This window comes from Ceratosolen solmsi, unplaced genomic scaffold (genome assembly GCF_000503995.2).
Source record: "Ceratosolen solmsi marchali unplaced genomic scaffold, CerSol_1.0 scaffold2, whole genome shotgun sequence".
In the NCBI taxonomy this organism is placed as follows: Eukaryota; Metazoa; Arthropoda; class Insecta; order Hymenoptera; family Agaonidae; genus Ceratosolen; species Ceratosolen solmsi.
In genome coordinates, this window is record NW_011948422.1 from 6,285,953 (window position 1) to 6,303,014 (window position 17,062).

Below are 17,062 nucleotides of genomic sequence, written 5' to 3' on the forward strand. Positions count from 1 at the left end.
TTCGTGACAATTAATTACACATATTATTTGCATAATTTATAAATTGGCCAAGAGTGGCAATTTTATTTCTGAATGTATTCTTATTTCCTTTTCGATCTATTGTGCTACTAGATACATTTTTTTCACATCTAATCGCGTCTATTTATTTACAATAATTTTCTTCGCTCACAAGCATGTCCGTTTCAATTGCAGGCCTTAAAAGAAATGTGTAAATATTTTATTTTATGAGAATGTTAAAATCAATTTTTAACAGAAATCAATACTGGCCGATTTTCACCTTCTAATATGTGATATTGATAAAGTGATTATATATTCTAGGCTGCGACCTTCTTAAACTAATTCTATCATTTAATCTTAGGTAATAATTCAAATATAATAGCTATTGAAATTGTAAATGTTATAAAAAATTCATCAATGAATTGTAGTAAGAGCTGAAAAACAGAATTTATTATGGAAAAAACAGGTCAACTATCATTAAATACAAAAAAAAAATAACAGTTTACATTATAAATATTTACAAAAGACTATTATATTTTATTATTACAAAGTATTATAACAAAGAAAAAAAAGAAAAATTTAGTCATGTATACAAAAAACATGTTTTCTAAGATAACACAATCAACTGAATAAATGAAAATACACTCAAATAAACAAAGCTATAAGCTTGTATTATTAAAATTTCTTAAATGCTGAACTGATTAAAAATATCAATTTATTATGAATAATTATAATTATTATGAAAAGTGTGTAGTGACTTGGGGAGTGAAATTTATCATTTAATATTCAATTTTTATATGGAAATGTTAATCACCTGATTACTCTATTGACTTCATAAACTTCATAAAAATCTTGATATCACTATTATAAATTACTATTCATTTTCCACGTTTAGTTAGTCGCACGATTTGGACATTAGAAAATATATTTAAATTTTTTCAAGAGAAAAAGGAATAAAACTTTTCACAATAATCCTGAATTTTTCAAATTTTACAATCAAGCATCACTTGTGCACTCCATTATTAAGTTCTTCATAAGTACTGTGCTTGTATTAATTAATTTTGATAATAAAAAAACATTTTTTTTCTTTAATAATAAACTGAAATTATTCGCAATATACAAAGAATAGTAATATACATTGCAATCATAGTTTAAATATTTTAATAAGATTGAATTTCCGAAAATAATAATTTTAAGCGAAAACGTTCAAATGCCGGATTTGTCGTTAAAAGAGGCGAATAAACATTCTTTACAAATGCATTGTCACTTAGCAACTATAATTTCAAACTTTATTTCTTTTTGCAAATTGAAATTAAAATTAATTGCGATAAAAATTGCAAATACCAATTTTATTTGAAAGTTAAATTAATTAGTATTTCACATATATTCCCATTGCATCGCAAATGTACGGATTAACATTTGTTTGAAGCCTAAAAAATAAAATATCTAAATAGCTTCTACTACTTTTTTAACGCATGCGCTACGATTAATTTTCCACTATTCAATTCAAATTTGTAAAATGCAGTTTAAAAACTTTATTCAAAATGACGATGCACATCTCATATATGATTTAATGAAAATTTAAACATCCAATAAACTACAACGAAATGCTTTTTTACTTCGATCGAGTTTTCATCTACATTACATCCCTTTCTTTCCCGGCGTCATTTCAATCTTCTATTTTTTGTTTTCCATTGTCACATGCGGTATAAACGGAGCTACGTTACAAACAGTAATTGTCAACAGTTTCAACCTCCGATAATTTTCTTAATAATTACATTCTAATCTTATAAAGTTGAAGCTCGCATATATATTTGAGTAGAAATTAGTGACTTGCGAAGGTTAAGTTCGTTACGCAGGACGTTATTTTCTTTAACGTTGATTACTCGTCACGTGTTTGCAAATAGTTGATAACATTGGAAACAAATTTTAATTGTTTTGTTGACCAAACAAAGTAAAAATGTCGGTGGCACCGATGGGAAATTTACCGTGAGTACATTTCGTTAAATTTATAATTTACAATAGACAAAGTACAAGTCACATAAAATGGATTACTATTCTGTTATTATATTCTTATATCACATACTATTTATTATACAGTATTTATTATTTATTAAACGTTCAATTTATTGTTTACTTTGTTATTTATTTAGTTTTCGGGCCTATATTGAAGAATAAGAGATGAAATTCTATATAATAAACAGACATTTTATTTGTAAAATTTAATCCGTAGTTTAACACAGTAAATCTATTGATATAAAATAGTTAATTATTAATCATTAAATATGTATAAATATAACGAATTAACTTGATTATTTTACTAGCTATTGTAAAGGGTTGTGGTCTGTGATATCAAGCACAACGTGCCGTTGTGACAGAGAACTTGTGGAGGATGAAATAAAAAATGCGACTGAAATATTAAGAGATGGATTAGCATATTTTAAGCCATTTACAGAAAAATCATTGCAATTAGTTTATAAAACTGATCCACCTTACAGAATGTTTGATCTTATTAGCAAATTGTCCCCCCTTCTAGTAAGTATTATAAAATATTTCTAATCTTTTCTCTGACGACGTAATTTTAAATTATTTTTAATGATTTTCATTCAGATATCAACTACAAACGTTTCAAACGAAATTAAATGTCATTGTTATTATTTTCAGAATTTAGATGCAACAATATCATGGGATTTAGTATGCAATTTTATGCTTTATGAATATAGAAATTGTGCTGAAACATTTGCTTCGCAATTGACAGATTTAACTTCTATGCAAGCATTGATAGAACAAATATGGAGTTTTTATTATACGGAGCGTATTACACTAATCAAATGTTTAAAATTGATGGTAGAATATCGTGATAACGAAAAGCATCCACATCGCAGTCATTTTACCAAATTTTTTGACGAAATTCTCCTTGGCACGCTTTTAGAATCTATAAGAAAACAAATCGAGGCCTTAAAATTTATCAATCCACCTATTAGATCACAGTTATTTAGTGACGAGCATCTTCATCAATTGTACAATTTTAGTCTTATCGAAATGCGAGAGCTTCTACACATTTTCACAGTCATTTTACACGATGTTCACGTGGCTGAAAGTCAGTTTCTCGATATTTATGGAAGTATCAGTGGAGAGCCACGACGCTTGATCAGTACAAAAAATCACGAGGATAAGGAAACTGTGGCAAAGAAAATTCAGGATATTCAGTACAGCCAATCTGCGCTTCTCATCGTTGGACTCGATATAATGAAGCACGCTGGCATGGAGGACTGGATAAGAGATGTCAGAAGTAGTATGCAAGATGTTTTTGAACATAAATGCACGCGCGATTCATCTCCACAAGATGGACCATTGCTTTTGGCATGGATGTTGGCAAATTATGCCATTGAGCCCGATAACATGGATACTTTTAATCGTTACAGGCCTTTCGGTATTAAAGCTGTTCAACTTAATGTGTTTCATTATTTACAAGGGCTTCTAAGCAGTGAAATGATTAAAGAGAAAACTCAGTATGCTATTACCGTAAGAGGAAGCATCTATAATCTATTGACCTCGTTATGTACCTTTGTAGACGAAGATAAATTTGACTCTTTTCCAGGTACGCTTTTTTTTAACTCTTTGAAACCTCACATATTTAGAATAATCTTTAAAAGTAATGTGCGACATCGTTAAAAAGAATCGTCGAACAGAACTTTGCTTATGTATGTATGCATGCATGTATTTTTTGTTATAGTTAGCGATTCAATGCATAATCATCTGAAAATGATATTTTTTAAATCGAAATGAAAAATAAGAATAAGGAATTCTCTGTTCATATTTGATTAAATTCTATATCGCTTTGCTTTCCTTTACAACATAATAACAATCTCCAATCGAAACATTTCAGGTGTATTCGAAGCGTGCGCCGCTATTCTAAGCTTTCGAGAGACAGCTGAACGCTTCTGGCAGGAGAGGGACGAGGAATGTGGCCTATGGGTAGTCATCAAATTCGCCATCAACTGGTTCCCCTATCGATTCCAGCCACTGACTTGCATCTTAACCGGTCTAGCCAGCGCCTCGGATTCCAGCGCCATTAAAACCCTCGAGATATTGGAGAACTTGCCGTCCATCACCCTGGAGGTGCCGAGGCGCATGTTCGACGTGCAGATGCAGCGCAAGCCCTACGAGCAGGAGTGCGTTATTCACCGGAACGAGTACGCGATACCTGTCCACTGCACCGGCATCAAGATTAACGCGCCCCACAGGAGCATCGCAAACGACGAGTGCGAAGTGATAATGTTCAGAACCACGGCTAATTACTGGGACGCCTTTCATCACAAGATCGAGGTATTACTGCAAAAGGCCAGCGGTGGCTTCGCCAACTTAACCGAATGCAATGATCAACTGCCGGATCAAGTCACCCTGGGATTTACCCTGCTTGATGCACTTTTGGCCGCGGACATCGACATACCCACTAGAATGGTCATTCCAACAGAATTAAGTTTCGAGATAATCAATCGATTTTCTTACCCGGACTTACCGCTCAACATATACAAGGTAATGTTTCATGAATTCGAGATCTTCGACACAATAATCCACTCTCGGAAACAATAATATCGAGGATCAGAAGATAAAAGCATTATTATTTTTGTTCCTCCGAATGTTGACTAGATCGTCGCGAGCTGCATGAAAGTCTCCTCGAAGCTTGTCCTCCGCTATCCCGAGGATGTGCTCTCGCGCATGCGAGCCGGCGTCTACCCTCGCTTCGACGACTACTACCAGGAGATGACGGAGTTCGCGCGGGCCGTGTCGTTCGACGGAGGCCTCGTCGCCTCCTGGCTCTCGAGCATCGAGACCATTCAACACTCTTACCCGATCCTCGATGCCTACCTCGACACCCTTTTGAATTATCTGATAGTGCGCCACAGCAATAAGGCCCTCTACGACGTCGAGATACCGGGCATGATAATGCTCCTCCAGAGCGTGCTCCCGAAGCTCGACTCCTGGTACTTCCGCTCCGAAACTGAGCGGGTCGAGCTCTGGCTGAAGAGCATCTATTGTTTGCACAGGGCGCTGGATGTCATGTCGGGGAAGAAGAACGAGTCGAGGAACGAGCTGAGAAAGATTGTCAGCTATAACTTGTTGCACCTCGAGCCCAGGCACGCTCTGCTCAAGCTCGTGAGGACCGGCGAGAAAATCTTGAGGAACAAAATGATGAGCGAGACCGACTGGATATCCGGGAAGGGCTTTAAGGTTTGCTTATCTCTTTCCAAGTCCTTACGTTTAACGTCTCTTTATCGAGTCTCAATTTACTTTCGAGCTTTCGTCAATTTAGCGCGTAAAGTAGGACGAAGGCGAAAAATGAAAAGTGCCGTTCTCGTTTCAATTGCGACACACTGAAAAGTCTTTTGTAGAAGCTGGAGCATATAAAGGCCGTGTAACGGAACGTTGTAAACGGATCGCGACGGAGGAATATGATTACTTTGCACCAGCCAGACATTGCGTGGCAAGTACCGGAGCACTTGGTGAATGACGGTCAAGAGGCTAGTGCCCAGAGTCAAGCGCGTTAACGACATTTCGCGCACATTTAAATTGGCAGGTAATGAAGAGCGTTCAGCTGGCCTTGTCGGTGGTAAATCGTTTGCTCATATACCGGAAGAATTTGGGCTTGGATACGAAAGAACGCTCGCCGCTTGAAGCCGCCCTCTACGCCTCGCCTTCCTTACCGAACGCCCTGCTTATCGTCCCGACGATTGTCGATTACCTCTACGTGTGGTTCAGCCCGGCACTGCAAGCGATGGCCGTGCGCCTCCTGAAGAAGTTCGCCGAGGGATTCTCCATGTCGCTGCTCGTGTGCATGGGCATGGATGGGACGGCTATACGCGAAACCTTCGCCTCGAGACTTATGTCGCCGACTTGCGACGTCGAAGTCAAAGTCGCCATCCTCGAGCTCGTCACCATCTGTCTGGATAAGCAGCCAGGTTCGTTGTTAATGTTAACAAATGCCTTAATGAAAGAGCGTTAAAGTCAATTCTATTGTCAAACTGTGTTCGAATTCTTTCGAATTAATGCTTGGAAATCAATAATCATCGTTTGTTTCACCTCTTAAAGTGACATTTTTCAATTCCCAAAATACGTTGTCTTGGCATTTTAATTCTCATTAATTTCCTGCCCGGAACTAAGAACGATGTAAGAAAAATGATGGCAAACTAATGCTTCCTTCATAAAAATACCTTTCTAAATTAGTAATTAACAAAGTTCATCCAAAAAGCGGGAGGAATTTTTTTATAATATAATATAACAAGATAAACTTAATTATATATATATATATATATATATATATATATATATAAACCTACGTACACACTCGCATGTTTATATCTAAAATTTGGTATAATCTTTAATATATCACGTAATTATGAGGTCGTTTTTCATAATTATAATTATAACGTAATAATAATGATTTATTGCACTGTTTAATCAAGTGATTAATTTATATTTTATTACGACAAAATTCAGCTTGTACTGTTAAATTATCTATTATAAACCAAATATTAAAAATTGAAAATTTATGGAGGTAATCCTTTAATGCGCTATTTGACAAAACGGTTTTGGCAAATTAAAGTAAGCTTGCTTTGCGAAATCGTGTCGCGTCCGCTTAAAAGAAATCCATGCATTATAAAAGATCGATACATGTCAATTTTGCCTAAATTAAACTATCGTGACGATAAATTTATAGGAAATAGGCATTTAATCGGAAGTGTTCGTTCAAATTTTCAGGACTGACGGAAGCGCTGTTCAATATAATGCATCAGGCTGAACGTCGCCGTATCTTCCCACGACCAGCGGATGAGTTCCTTACCGAAGGTTGTACCCGATTCCTTGATCTGTATTTAGAGCGTGTACGCGACGAAAGGAATATAATCTACGATCGTCTCTATGACAGCACGATGAATTTATTGCGTGCTATGTGGTACCATCACAACGAGATTCTCGTCAACTTTTTCCGCAAGAGGCAGGACTTTTGGAGTAAGCTTTTCGCGCCTCTTTTCCGCAACCTTGTGCCCCACGTTTGCGGCTACTCGCAGATCCTGGACATTATTACCCTCGAGCTGTTCAAAAGCCCTCTTCTAGAGAAAGACTTTATCACAAATCTGGAAAAGCTCTTAGACGAGAGTGAGAACCACTGGAACAAATTAACGAGTTACGTTTTCAACAGCATACCAGCACCGCTAACAGATGAACAGCAAAAACAAGAGAATGAGAAAGAGGAGGAGGAGGAGGAGGAGGAGGAGGTGAGCCATATATCCTCGATTTTCTCCGTGATTTATGATAAAAAAAAACTAGTGGCCGTTGTCTCTCTCTCTCTCTCTCTCTCTCTCTCTCTCTCATAGCGTTTACAATTAAAATTTGCAAGAAGCTCTAGGCTCTATGGTTATAGTAAGTAGGCCGTTTATTGCATAGGCATTATCTCACGAAGAGCATGGCAAACGTTTTAAAGTATTTTCAAAGACAATTGATATTCAATAGCAGGTATTAACGACGAAATGAACACTGCCTCGTTGGATTATATAAGCGGGCGGGAATAAATATATCAAATATCTTAAATTGTAAATGATAGATTAAAAAAAGCATTGGACACGCGTTAGGTAATACCGGAAAAAGAAACGAAGCTGCAGCCGCTATTACACGAGGAGAACCTCGAGTCCTGGTACCAATTGCTGATGGTGCTAACCGGGGAGCGGACCTCGCGCGGCTACACGATCAAGCCCGGACAGACGGTGCTGACGACGAGCCTCGCTATCCAGCAGCTGCTGGTGCGATTGCCGGTGGTATTTCCTACCTCGATGACCGCGCGATTCCATGCCGCCAAGTTGTTGATGCTCCTGTCATTGATATCGCTGCGCTGCGTGAACTCCTGGGGCAAACAGTGCATTGGCGAACCAGAGAACGCGGAGCGACTGCAAAAGTGGCTGCTATGCGCGCTCCAGGAGATGAGGCCGTTGTACCGGGCATACACGAAGTCACTGCGCGAGACTCTTTTGACCCTCGTTCTAAGCTGGGTAGATCTCGTGGATGAGCAATTGGCCGAGGACCAAGTCGTCCTCGAATATATGCTCGGGCATGCCTGGAGCATTGCCACCTGCGATATAGAAGACATATACAACGCTGCGTATCAAATGGAGCGCAACCAGAAGTTGGACGATATTAAGGAGCAACAACGAAGGGAAGCCGAGGAGGCCTTCCGGGTGAGACAATGCATACCCGCAACCCTATCCATCAGCCTCGTCACGAGGCTACTCAGGTTTAAAGCTCAGCAGGTTACCGAGCACTATAAGCGATCCCTGGAACCCTATTTGCCGCTGAAACGGTTCATACCTACTATCCTCAAGTGCATCGTTAAAACCATTCGGATGCATCGCTGCCCTCACTCTACTCAACATCCTCGTCAAGTCCTTCTCTTTGTCTCCAACCTTGTTTGAAACGTCCGTCTCGAAATTGTGGCTGGCCCTGATACCCCCCAAGGACATCAATAATAGTTTGCTGAATTCATTGTATGAGGTAAGCTCTTTTTATTTTCGACGAACAAGCATCGCTACCTTAATTAACCAAATGGGTTTGATTTTATTTTTTCCCCCAATTTTTACATAATTTTTCTTATGTTCATTAGCTTCAATCTATCATCAATCATCGTAAGATTGACACACTTAACATCGAATAAATAGTCGTTCTGCAAAATTAATGAAATTCATATTATTGAAATATCTTGGGAAACTATTTTTCAAAATTATTTATTAATGATTAATAAGGCCAACGCAATATGATATGATTAATTATTATATTTATTAGACATCTTAATAAACACATATATAAAATTTGATGCAAAAGTTAATAATATCTATGTAGTAGGTAATACAACATTTAGATTTATTTTTGTACAATTTATTGTAAACTCTTAAATCTTTTTTTTCTCTTTTTGATAATCTTGTTTAATACATCACATTTCAAAAGTAATCTTTTTTTTTAATATTATATGATAAAGTTAACAGCTACTACTACTAGAATTTCAAAATATTTTCTAAATTCTACTAAATTTCTCACAAATTTTAATCAAACTCCTATAAAAAAATTTATTACTAGTTTACTCTATCTATATTAGATTACAAATGTATTTATCAGCTTATAAATTGCATTTGAGAGTTAAAATATAATTTCATTATAAATATCCTTGAACGTCGATAAATTTGATATAAATGAATGTTATCTGTATTTTGCTTATGGATTTATATGCCTGTTTTATTTCACAAATAGATAATAAAAAAAAAAAAAAAAAAAAAAAAAAAAAAAAAAAAAAAAAAAAAAAAAAACCATATTTTTTAAAAAGCCTAATTATTAACAAAAAATGTTATTTATTTAGTTCGCAAATTTCGTCTCGATTTTGCAAAAATTTTTAAGTGGAAATTAAACACTAACATAATATATTCGTGTTATTTTATATTATTATTAGAAAGAAAAAAAGCATATAAAAATAACTTTATTTTCAATATCACAATGTATATGGGCATCTAATTTATATAAATACCATTGATATATTAATTATATACAAATTGACGATAATTACAGAATCGCCAGATTTAAATACAATTTCATACAATAATAACAATTCGATCTTATCAATAAGATTACTAATTAAAATTTTAAAAATCGTAAAATCTTAAAAATCTTAAAAATCTTAATATAGTTTATTAAGATCTTTATATTTAATAACATTTAGAATTCTCGTAATTTATTTATTTAATAATTAAGAAATCGATTAAAGTACAAAATATTCTAATTATTGTAAAGTTATTTGCAAAAAGCGAAGAATAAGTATATTATAATTATAAGCATGACAGTTTTAATTAGATTCAAATTCTATAATGAAAGTCGTAACTTCCAAATCTCCTTTAATATAGTATATTTAAACACCTGTAATTTGTATAATTTGTGTTGTTGTTAATAATTTTGAATGTATGAAAATATTAAATCGACTAATGATGAATAAGAATTTACATGACTTTCTATTAATAATTCGAATCGCGTAATCAAGAATTAGATTATTTTTCATTAATTGAAAAATGATATTTTCTTTACAATTTAAATATAATTACTGGTTTTAAACATACTATTGTGCATACTTTTGTCTGAATATTTTATGTTATAACATAGAATTTTTATGAACAATGATTAGTTCGTGACTGTTTGATTGAAATTTACTAACTTAATGTTTGCAATTGTAAAAGTACCTTTAACGCAACATTTTGTTTTTTCAATATTTTCTCTGCATTCAAGTTAGAGAAGAAAATTTTTTTTTAATCCAACACTTAATATATATTAGTAGAATTTACTTTGTTTAAATTTTTAACTTTAAACTTTTAACTTTAAACATCCTTTTTCTTATTAAGTATAGTTTAAAATTTTTTTTTTAATTTAAAATATATCTACTTATACATCGGTCTTAATGTAACGTCTATCACATCTGCTTCTAAAATGTATATAAATTACTTATATACCAATTAATTCTATACCAATGGATAGTTATAAATTTGCACAAACTAAAGTTTATTTGATGTGGCTTTAAATTGACGTTTGGAAATTTTGCTTAGATCGCTGTAAAGGAAATAACTTTTATGTTGATGCATTATAAACGATCGTCAAGCAAAGTGATATATGAAAAATGATAAAAATTAATGCTTTATTTATACTGAATAATAGCTTTACAATTTACAAATAATCTTATGAAAGTGCTTTGAGAACGATTGATAAAAAATCTACTTAACGCAGATAAACGAATAATGATAATACTCTTATATAAAATCTATCTTGAAGTTTTTCAACTGTTTTGATAAATTTTTTTTTAAATAGTTCTTAAGATTTTCGAAATATTTTTGAAGCACTAATTATTGATTATATAGATTTTTTAAATATGGACGAAATTAAAGCAAGTATGATGATAATTTGTAACATAGAAAATATCACTGTACATACAAATAGTACAAGCTCGCAATTTGAACATTTATTAAATGATTATATGTATATATTAATACAAAGGAAGGCAAGTATTCCTGCATATGTCAATATTGTACAATCGATTGTATTAAAAGACTTTATTAAAATGGTATTTGATTGGAGAATATCTGTTTATTCTATAATGATCGAAATACAGTGTATATTTTTGTAGTTTTAATACTCAAACAGTCTCAGCACATTTTTTATATCAAATATTTTAAAACTGTTGTCAAAATAAAAAAATGTAAATGTACGTTGAAAGAGTAACGATTAAAAATAAAAAAAAAATTTTCAAACTGAATTTGCATTATGTATATTTGTATATTACTCGATGGGTAGATATGTTACGTATTGTGAAATATCGAGGAGTAATTGTGAGATTTTGATATTTAAAATAGTTTTAATCTGATACGACAACACATATCAAGATACACACAGTAAATATGTTATTTTTGTTATTCAATTAAACATTTAATTTTTTATTAGTCCACAGTTGAAAAACAATTAAAATTTTTCAACCGTTTTCAACAAAAAAATTAAGGCTTATTTTATATCTTACATGTTTTAAAATCGACAACAGGTCTATTTTTCTATAAGTAAGTACTGTTTTACAAATAGTTATAATAATCAATAATTTTAACTTTATTCCAATTAGAATATTCTCAATTTCTTCAGTTATTAAATTCTTAATCTCTAAAATATTAACAAAGACTTTATTCGACTTTTTGCAAGATATCACATAAAGCTTAGGATAAAAATCACGTAGTACGGTACTTTATATAATTAATATTAATCTAAACGTATAAAGTAAGTTTTAAATCAATTATTAAATATGTTTTGTAGTAAAATAAAAATAAAAGCAAAAATTTCAATATGTGATAAAGTGAATTTTCAATAGTATCAACAAATATTCTAAACTTTATATAAAATAAAGTGTAAAATGACAAAAAAAAAAAAAAAAAAAACAAATACAAAAAACAAGTTATTTCCTTGTAGATATAGAGATTATTATAAAATCGATTAGTTTAAAAGATCCGAAATATAGAATACATATTAATTAAAAGAATGATTTGTTCGTTAAAAATATGCAATGCCAACATGCGAACAGAATCCATGGATAAATTTCGCAAATTTAAAACTATCGCGCTATTGAAAAGCAAATACGTTGAAATGTAAATAATTTAAGCCTTCCCCTCCCCCTCCCCCTTCCCCCCATAACCCCCTTAAGAGCCTAAAGTTTACACATCTTACGACTAAACTGTATAATACACGATGCAACATATTTACTAGTAAAGATTAATGTGCAATTCATAATTAGCAATGGTTACGCGAGTTAACAATTCCTTTTGATGTTGGAGCGATGGGAAGCTCAAACGCGCACTTGACGACACTTTGTTACTATCATGCCCGCGCGTGCCTCACCAGATTACAATTAAATGGCTAAAGAAGTCTCGTTGATAACGTAGAAAGTATAGGTGCTTCGGGAAACATGTGCAGCGGAAATGTGACCTCTGTGCATTTATATCTGTATGCTCGCACGCGCGTACGAACATTAATAGTAATTCGCTGTCAGGACTGTTCGAGTAGCAGCAGCCGCTGGCGATGTCAGGAGTGGTGGCCCCTCTACACCAGTGGCCTCGAATTCGCCACGAACCTCATGAGTCACAACAACATCAGCTGCTCCACGTCTATCAACGAGTACCTCGGCTCACACGAGAACCTGCTGATGGAGGGCTCGACTCTCCTCAGACACACGGCCGACCCTGTCGCTGCAGATCTCATCCAGTCCCTGGTCAATTTCATCTCAGCTTTATTCGCCAAACACAATTTCTGGAAATTCATCCATCATCCTTTCAAAGATACGTTAATTGTGAGTTTCTTACATTCGTCATTATTATATACTTTGGCGATTTGACCGTATGTGGGTATCCGTATTAAGCAATTGATCGACCAGTAGTTGCTCTTATTTTCTTTACAAGATACCGTTAAAAAATTTATCTTAAATCTCATATATTTAATGCCTCGATAGATGCATCATTATGTACAAATACAGTATGAAATAATTTATTTTAATGGATAATAAGTTTCGACTTTAGAACAATAGAATATCTTACGTATTTTATTAATACTTTTCATATTGTAATAAAAATCATATTCTCACCTCATAGACTTTGAAATTCTTTCGATTCGAATTTTTTTAATATCAATTTTAGCATAATTTCATTCGAATTTTTCGTTTAATTTAAGAATTATCTATATTGACCCTGTCAACTTCCTGTTACTCATTTATTTATCGATAAAGAAAATAGGTAATAGAAAATGAATTCTGTCTCGATTAACTTCGATCACTATTTCAGCTGTCCAATAAAAGTTTGAGTTTTCGCAGCAACTATTTTCCACGTAGATTTTGCATAAACGTGCCAGGATATTGGGAGATAATATTAATTTTCTGACCTTAATCGCCGCACTTTAGCGCATTATTATTCTGCTAATTGTATATCAATGAATAGCTATAAAACGAATGAGTTTATCATAAAATTCAGAAGTAAAGCGAATAGATTATTTGAAAACTTTATCCCTTGTGAATTGTAAACAAATAAAATTTTTATTTGTATTTGTAAATAAGTTTTCGTTATCTTTATCGTTATCGTTAATATTTATAAGAAAACATACAAAACTCCCTTGTAATTAAAAGCCCTAAGTTCGAAAATTCTTGACATTATTTAAGCGAAATATAATTAAATCCACACGGACGTTGCCTTATATATAATTCTTTGCAAACGGCAACTTTATTATTTGGCTAAAAATTCGAAAAACTCGATGCTTATAAAATATAGTCCTCCTTATCTCCCGAATGTATGACTTTCACATCAAAGTAAAGGCACAAAGGCCAAAATGAAGTAAAATACAACTTCCAAGTAACACATTAAAATCTCTGTATTCCAGAAATGCTTGTATATGTCGTACGACAGTACGGTGAATTTACTGTTACGGCCGCGCATCCTCAAATTTATCATCGACGGGATAAGCGTGGAAAGTGCGGAGGAGCTTCAGAGCTGCGACGAGCGCCAGCTGAGTGGCGAGTTGCGCCTCCTCGTCAACAAACTAATACTCATCAACACGAGCTGCGCCCAGAACTTCGTTCGATTCTCGCCTCGATTGAATCGTCTCTTCGACACTATTAACATCGAGAAAGACTTTTGGTAAGCTTTCTACGTGATGCTTATACCTATTTATTCATTATTAACGCGGAGGAAAGCAGCAGCACGCGACGAAGATCGTGGATAAACTTAATCGGTCGATTGATGCATCGACTGGAGGATTTAGTTATTTCGTAATGCGCCAGCTAGTGCTTAGCAATAAAAGATCATTTATACGGCTAATTCGAACTCTTATAATTAAGTAATTTACTGTCTTTTAATTACACGACTGATAAACATTACAATGATTTGTTAAAAATTCTTTTTGAATAATGACGAATCACAAGATGCGCCTCACTTATATGATTGTTCAATGATCGATAAATAATAAATGCTTAACTTATATTAGCTGGACAAATTGCTTATACACCTTATTTGAAAACCAAATTATAAATTCGAAATAATGGAAAATAATTATTTTTTACGTTGCCTTTTATTACGAGAATATTGTGTGGAACAGTGTCTAGCGTATCTGCCTCCATGCTTTCAGTAAAAAAAAAAAAAAAAAATCGATCAAGGCCCATCGAATAAGTTTAGACTGATAAGTTAAAAAAAGATAGTTTTAAATTTGGCTATAGATGGACTTACGCTTATACCAAAAAATATAAAAAATGTACCACCGACATAAGGTTTTCAAATTGCTGTCATATTTTACTCTGATATACATAAATTATTTTTATATGCCAAATCTCGAAGACTGTTATATCAGAACTAGAAGAGAAACGATGATAATACCTCCACTTCGATCAGGTATTATAATATTAAACGCATATTTTCATGCTTAATTATTATTAGGCAAAAAATTTATCGAAAATTGCATGCGGTTAAATTATCATACCTGTCATTAGGATTATATGTCTTAAATGGAATCATATTCCGTAACAGAGAGAGAGGGGGGGGGGAGTGAGAGTGAGAGTGAGTGAGTGAGACAATCTTAATTTATACAAGACCACGATAAATAATAATTAAATTAATTAAAGGGACGCCCCGATGGCAGAGATGAACTTTGGGCCACCGCAGATGTCGATAACGTCTGAGCCACGTTTGACCTACGGGACGATCATCAGTTCCACTCAGCTTTTCACTCAGGCCCAGTGGCACTCGCTCATCTCGTCGAGCAGTTCCGGTAGCTCGAGCCTCCAGCTGAGGCCGAAGCCCAGCCAGAGTCCGGGTTCCACGACTGCAACGACTTGCAAAGACGAACAAAGCATTGATTCGGCGCGCCGCGAGTGGGAGCGCGCCACCCCGGAAAACCTGCGCTGTGTCCAGGCCAAAGACCTGCCCAAGATCCTGAGCTCGAGTTCCACGAATCTTGGGCCTTCCGTCCTCGCGAGCACTTCCTCCTCGGCGCGCCTCGACTTTTCGGCCTACCTCACGGGCCACGAACTGACAGTACCGCTGCTCAGCAGTCCGCGACTCATAAAGCGGCCCTTCGATCCCCTCATCTGCGAGAATATGATATTGTCGCGGGCGACGGCCCTGGTGCCGCTGCCGTCGAGGTCCACCAGCCGAGGCAACAGCCCCGGCGCCCAGTCAAGAACCGCCGACGGCAAGTCACGTAGCCCCTCACGGGACGGGACGGGAAACGGGACCGCCGGCAGCGACCCCTGGTTCGACTCCATGGACGAGAATAACACGCGGCTCGCTCTCGAGCTCAACCTAATGCTCACACTGTGCCAGGTCCTGGAAGGCGTATGCAGCCCGAGGCTGGCCGCCCGGGACCGGCAGCTCATTGTCCGGGAAACCGCCACGGAGCTCGGCATCTTCTTTGATTTCCTCGAGCACAGGGCACAACAGTCGGAGTGGCAAGTGGCCGCGAGTCTCGTCAACTCTGAGATGAAGAAGACAAGGCTCGTCGTTGCTCCCGAGCAACTACTCGATAGGCTTAACACGTCGAGCGTGTTTAAACAGCCCGACGGCCCGGGCCGCACTCTCTCGGCACTGGAGACGCTGGAGGAGGAGTCCATGGAAGGGCCGGAAAGTGTTTCGACGAACGAGATCGTGACCAGCGGTAGATTCAAGGTACACGTCGACACTAGCAACTTCCTCCAGATGCTCGGGAAGCTGCTCAAGTCCGTGATCGAATCTTTAGACTCGGCGCAGTTCGGATAAATTTCTCGACCCCTTTCCTCGATATGATCTATCTCTTGAATGCCAAGATGATTAATTGAATGTTAGATATACACAAGGATACACCGACTAATTTGTAGTGTGGAAGTGTTAGCTGTTACAAATTACTATATTTTTTACAATAAAAATATCGATGAAATTCCATCCCAAGTACAAAAGTGTTATATCTTGAACGGCTGTATTTGTCATTGTGAGCACATTGATAGAATACATTTTAAAAAATTCTTTGAAATTAAAAGATTTTTACTGAAAAAAAAAAAGATAAAAAAAGATTCACATTTCGAATTACACTATAATATAAGTACAGATTAATTATTTATATGCATTGGTTGGTTTAAGACTTTCCGAAAACGCTTTTGTACTTTTGCGGATTAATTCTGTTATTTAACATTTTGATGTATTTTTTTTATAATTCAATGATTACTTATGACAATTAATTGCGGTGAATCTATTGTTATTTGCCCAAAACGTTGTAAGAATTGTATAAAATGATAAATAAATTCAAATGTGATTATGTGTATTGTATCTAGTGAATTTTAAGTATAAAGCGAATCAGCATGATATTACATATTTATGGATTGTAAAACAAAATATGATGAAGTACGACATTTCGTTAATTCGAAATTTATGCGATAGCGCATTTATTGCCGACGATCAATACAAATTAGAAAATAAACATTTTTTAATAAAGCGTTTTGTCACTT

At 35.0% G+C, this 17,062-nt stretch overlaps 1 protein-coding gene across 1 annotated transcript; it reads left to right on the plus strand.

Annotated features, from left to right (window-relative positions):
• The first annotated feature begins 1,670 nt into the window (after window positions 1-1,670).
• Nup188 (nuclear pore complex protein Nup188) lies at window positions 1,671-16,612 on the plus strand. Its single transcript, XM_011499231.1, is given in 12 exon segments — window positions 1,671-1,986; window positions 2,322-2,532; window positions 2,662-3,598; window positions 3,887-4,536; window positions 4,651-5,232; window positions 5,579-5,960; window positions 6,760-7,274; window positions 7,629-8,398; window positions 8,400-8,541; window positions 12,602-12,898; window positions 13,975-14,231; window positions 15,209-16,612. Coding segments are annotated over 12 exon segments (5,904 nt in total). The 5' UTR covers window positions 1,671-1,957; the 3' UTR covers window positions 16,341-16,612.
• Window positions 16,613-17,062: the final 450 nt, after the last annotated feature.